Source organism: Callospermophilus lateralis, chromosome X (genome assembly GCF_048772815.1).
Source record: "Callospermophilus lateralis isolate mCalLat2 chromosome X, mCalLat2.hap1, whole genome shotgun sequence".
NCBI lineage: Eukaryota > Metazoa > Chordata > Mammalia > Rodentia > Sciuridae > Callospermophilus > Callospermophilus lateralis.
The window spans coordinates 103,844,529-103,849,866 of NC_135325.1; the positions used below are offsets into that span (position 1 = coordinate 103,844,529).

General features: G+C 42.5%; 1 protein-coding gene across 1 annotated transcript; it reads left to right on the forward strand.

The window, feature by feature from the left end:
- Nucleotides 1-234: 234 nt before the first annotated feature.
- Nucleotides 235-1,368, forward strand: LOC143639257 (actin-related protein T1-like). The gene has a single exon (XM_077107457.1). The coding sequence runs from the start codon at nucleotides 235-237 to the stop codon at nucleotides 1,366-1,368; it is 1,134 nt and encodes a 377-aa protein (XP_076963572.1).
- Nucleotides 1,369-5,338: the final 3,970 nt, after the last annotated feature.

Below are 5,338 nucleotides of genomic sequence, written 5' to 3' on the forward strand. Positions count from 1 at the left end.
CTTGAAACTGCCTCAGCAGGCCCTGGGTCACCAGAAGGGAGGTAACATTCATGGGTTGAGAACGGAGTGTTCTGGTGGATCGAGGACAGCCTGCTGGCTTCACCTGGGTGACAAGTTGAGAAGTCCAGCATCCCGCGGCTGTAAGACTTCCGGAGGTACGTGTGGAGTCATCTCACCAAGCGGCCGAGGTGTTGGTCCTTCAGGTTGGTGAAGTGCGGAAGACCAGGCGCAGACATGTCTAATCCACAGACATTGGACATCCCTGCAGTGGTTTTTGACAACGGCTCGGGACTCTGCAAGGTAGGCCTGTCTGGGGAGATTGGACCCCGTCAAGTCATCAACTCTGTCGTGGGGCATCCCAAATTCAACATCCCTTCAGCCAGGGCCAATCGCAAGAAGTACTTTGTGGGGGAAGAAGCCCAGTACAGGTATGATGCCTTATATCTGCACTACCCGATTGAGCGTGGACTGGTGACCAGGTGGGATGACATGGAGAAACTCTGGAAGCATCTTTTCGAGTGGGACCTGGGGGTGAAACCCAGCGAACAGCCCATCCTGCTGACAGAGCCTTCCCTGAACCCGAGAGAGACGCGCGAGAAGACTGCGGAGATCCTGTTTGAGAAATTCAGTGTGCCTGCGCTCTACCTGCTCAACCACGCGGCGGGAGCGCTGTACGCTTCTGCCTGCGTGACCGGCCTGGTGGTGGACAGTGGCGATGGGATCACTTGCACTGTCCCGGTCTTTGAGGGCTACTCCCTCCCGCACGCAGTCACCAAGCTCTATGTGGCAGGGAGGGACATCACAGAGCACCTCACGCGGCTCCTCCTTGCCCGAGGCTGTACCTTCCCTTGTATCCTCAACAAGGCCGTGGTGGATGACATCAAAGAGAAGTCCTGCTACATCTCCCTGGAGCCCGAGATAGAGCCATCCAAGAGGCGGCAGGAGGTCCTGACAGAATTCAAACTGCCCGATGGCAATGTCATCCACATGGGGGACCATCTATACCAGGTACCGGAGGTCCTCTTCGCGCCCGACCAGCTGGGCATCCATGACCCCGGGCTCTCCAAAATGGTCTGCAGCACGATCTCCAAGTGCGACGCTGACATCCAGAGCAACCTTTTTGCAGACATCGTGCTGTCTGGAGGCACCACGCTCTTCCCCGGCCTGGAGGAAAGGCTCATGAAAGAACTGGAAGAGATGGCTTCCAGGGGGACCCCCATCAAGATCACTGCTTCTCCTGACAGATGTTTCTCTGCGTGGATTGGTGCATCCATCATGACTTCTATGAGCAGTTTCAAGCAGATGTGGGTCACTTCTGAGGACTTTAAGGAATTTGGCAAATTCGTGGTTCAGAGAAAATGCTTTTGAAGAACATTGCACGCTGCAAACACCTCAAAATGCCGGTACCAGCTGCAGTACCAGCTGGTGGTGACATGGTCCCTTGGCCTTCAGTACAATGTTCAATAAACCACTTTCCCTGTAGCAGTTTCAGTTTACAATCTTTACTGCAATTGGTGTCACCGGTGCTTCTGATAGAACCAGTGCACAGGAGACAGAGTTGCCAAAGAAAGTGGGGAGAGCCAGGAATGAGGTCAAAGCAGAAACGCTACCCTGTTTTTAGGGTGAACAGATCACTTCATTGGATTGGCATTGAGTTAGGACAACAGTGCTCTTGCTCTAAGGGGAGTTGAGGCACTATTTTCATGTAGGCACTCATTTCTTTCTTCTTAGTATTGCCTTGACTGCATTCCACATGTTTTTCTTAGGTTGTCTTACTTGTTTTAAAAATTTCTTTTTGGTTGTTGATAGATATTTATTTTATTTTTATGTGCTACTGAGGATTAAACACAGTGCCTCACACATGCTAGGCAAGTGCTCTACTATTGAACTAAAACTCCAGCCCATAGGTTATCTTTCCATATTCTTTTGTTTCAAGAAATTTTTAAGTTTTCCTTCTCATCCTGTGAATTACCTACTACTTTTTCAAATGTGTTTTCCCAAATCCATGTATTTGTATAATTTCTCTGGCTGATTTAGGTGTTGATTTCTGATTCTATTTTGTTATCACAAAAGTATTTTTAAGTTGAATATAATTTTTAAAAGTTTTAAATGTAATATGTACTCTATTCTTATGCCTTGAATGAAGACAAAAATCATTTTGTCATCTCAATAGATAAACAAAAAGCTTTTGAAAAAACTCAACATGACTTTTGCAATAAAATCACTGAATAAATTAAAAGACACCTCAACCTAATAAGGGCTCTATATGGAATGCTCACAACAATGTTTTATCCAATGGAGGAAAGCTAAAAACATTTCCTCTTAAGTTCAAAAACTAGATAAGGATTTCCATTCTAACCACTGTGATTCAGTATATTCCTAGAAGTCTTAGCCTGGGTAGTTAGGCAATAGGAAGAAATAAAGGCATACAAATAAGAAAAGAGGAAATCAATTTATCCCTGTTTACAGATGATAGAATAATTTCTTTCTAAAATAAGAAAAACTAAAGTTTCCACCAAATGCATATTATAACTATGAAATTTTAAAAAGTGGCAGGTTTCAAAATCAAGATACAAAGTCCAGTTGCTTTTTACTCTTCATCAATAATGAATTTGCTAAAATAAAAATCAAGGAAGCATCCCATTCACAATAGTTACAAAAATACCTAGTAATAAACTAAGGAATGGAAAGGCCTGCAGAGTGAAAATTAAGAAAAATGCCTGAAGACAGGGAATCTCACCTTTATTTATATCCATAGGCAATAATTTGAAAAAAAAAACTGCAAACAAATAGAATAAAGATCAGTTGAGTATAGGGAAGTGATGGGGAGAGAAGAGGGGGAAGAAAAGGTAAGTACTGTGGAATAAATTAGAACAAATTATATTCCATGATTGAATTATTATGTCAAAATGAACACTAATATTATGTAGAACTAAAATAACAACAAAATATAGAACAAAACATGGATGAAAACTTGGAAGAGAACACTAAATATTTAATAAACCTCCCATGTCCAAGGACAGTAAGGATTAATACTGTGAAAATTTTTAAAACTACCTAAAGCAATCTATAGATTCAGTGAAATGTCCATTAAAATATCAATGACATTCTTCATAAAAGTAGAAAACATTCTAAAATTCATATGGAATCAGAAACCAAATAGGCAATTCAATATTGTAGAAAAAGAATAAAACTGGATTCACCATAATACTTGATTTCAAGATATATTACAGTGTTGAGGGCCACAGCCAAAGGGGCCCTGGTGGACTTTCGGACTGCCAGGTGATGATTGGCTCACAGCCGCCCCAGCAACATCTACCTGGTTGGCTCCTCTGCGGTGATGCTCATTGGGCTGTTTGCCTGCCCTTTCAGGCCACAGAGCTGCTCATTGGGGGACTTTTTTGGCTCTGCCCACGCGACCCAGCCAATCGGCCTCAAGAGCAGGAGGATTGTGGGAGGTAGAGAGGCTGGTGGTTGGGGGAGTGGCTTGTGGGAAGCCGGTGGTGGCACTTGGGCTCTGAGGGTTTTTCCTGAGGAGCTGTTTTGTTTGGCATGTGTGGTTCTAAAAATAAAGTTAGTTTCTTTTGACAAATGGCTCCTGAATTGTGCCCAGCCAGACTGCGGCATTTGGTGGCCCGTACGGGGAGCGACTGAGGGTAAGTAAACTGCTCGCCCCTGAGGGCAGGGCGAGAGCATGGGTAGCCATTTTAAGATTCCTCTTTTGTTTTGCTTCATTTTTGTTTTAAGTTGTCTGTCCCTGGAGATGAGTGAGACGGAAGAAAAACCGCTCACATCTGAGGAAAAACTATTTACGTCTGAGGAACAGATAGGGAGAATGGACGGATGCACATGTCAGGAGGCATCCCAGTAAAATCAAGAGCAGTCAGGGCATACATTGATACAATACAAAAATGTAGCCCATGGCTTTTTAAGGAGGAGTTGTTAAGTATATCACAATGGAACCATCATGGTGAAGATTTAAAAAGAATAGAAAAGAACAGCCCAGGATCTCTGCCAGTTGGCACATTGCCATTGTGGACGTTCTTATTTGGTTTGCTTAGTCCAAAGCCTTCAATTCAGACAAAGGTAGAGGAAGGAGAAGACATATTGATTCAAGTAAAAGAGAAGGTCTTTCGAGCTAGTCAGACAGAGGAAGGAAGTTTAGAGCAGAAAAAGCCATCAGGGGAAAAGTTACAACAGGAGACTGTTACTAACACCTTTCTATCACCAGAGGGTGTAAGTGTCCAATCAACAGCACCACTTCCATATGCTGGGAAACAGCTCGGTGGGCATCTCCAATGAGCATCACCGCAGAGGAGCCGGTCAGCTGGATGTTGCTGGGGCCGCTGTGAGTCAATCATCAGCTGGCAGTCCGAAAGTCCGCCGGGCCCCTTCGGCTGTGGCCCTCAACATTACAGAACTATAGTAACCAAATAGCAGCATGGTGTTGGCATGAAAACAGATTATTAGACAAAGAGTTTAAAATAGAGGTTTCAGAAAAAAGACCATGTGTATTCAGCTAACTTGTTCCTGATAAAGACACCAAAAATATATATTGGTGAAAGGGCAACCTCTTCAAATAATATTGCTGGGAAAACTGGATATGGATGTATGGAAGACTGACATTCCACCTCCTTCTCCAACCTTGCTCAAAAATCAACTCAAGGTTCATCAAATAACTCAGTGTAAAACTCAAAACTCTAATATAACTAGAAGAAAAGGTAAGCAATGTTTTTTATGTCTTTACAAGTCTACAAAAGAGCATGAAACAAAAGTAAAAATTGACAAATTAATTACATTAAACTAAAAAGCTTCTCTACAGCAAAGGAAATAATCAGCAGAGTTGAGAGACCATCTACAGACATAGAGAATGAGAGAAAATATCTGATGGTATTCATCTCATAGTTCTAATATCGAGACAATATAAAGCACTCAAATCTTAGCTAATATTTCAATTAAATTATGTCACTAAGATATTCTCAAAAGACAAACTACAAGTGGCCAATAAATGTACAAAATACTTGATAACATTCACCACCTTGGAAATACATATCAAAACCCTGAGGTATAATCTCACCCTGGTTAGAACAGCTATTGGAGTTAACTAGTTGTATCATCATATATGAGCATAGGAAATTATGTCCAATTCATTCTACTGTCCTTGCTATTTCCAACCGCCTCCTTTCCCATACATGTGTAATATAACAAAATATACCCTACTGTCATGTATACATAAAAACAACAGATAAGAATAAGAAGTAAAAGATACTGGTGAGCATGTGGAGAAAAAAACAGAATATTCTGTTTGTGGGAATGTAAATAAGTACATCCACCATGG

Coding starts and splice junctions, on each gene's coding strand:
- LOC143639257 (XM_077107457.1), top strand. CDS start 235: ATGTCTAATCCACAGACATTGGACATCCCTGCAGTGGTTTTTGACAAC.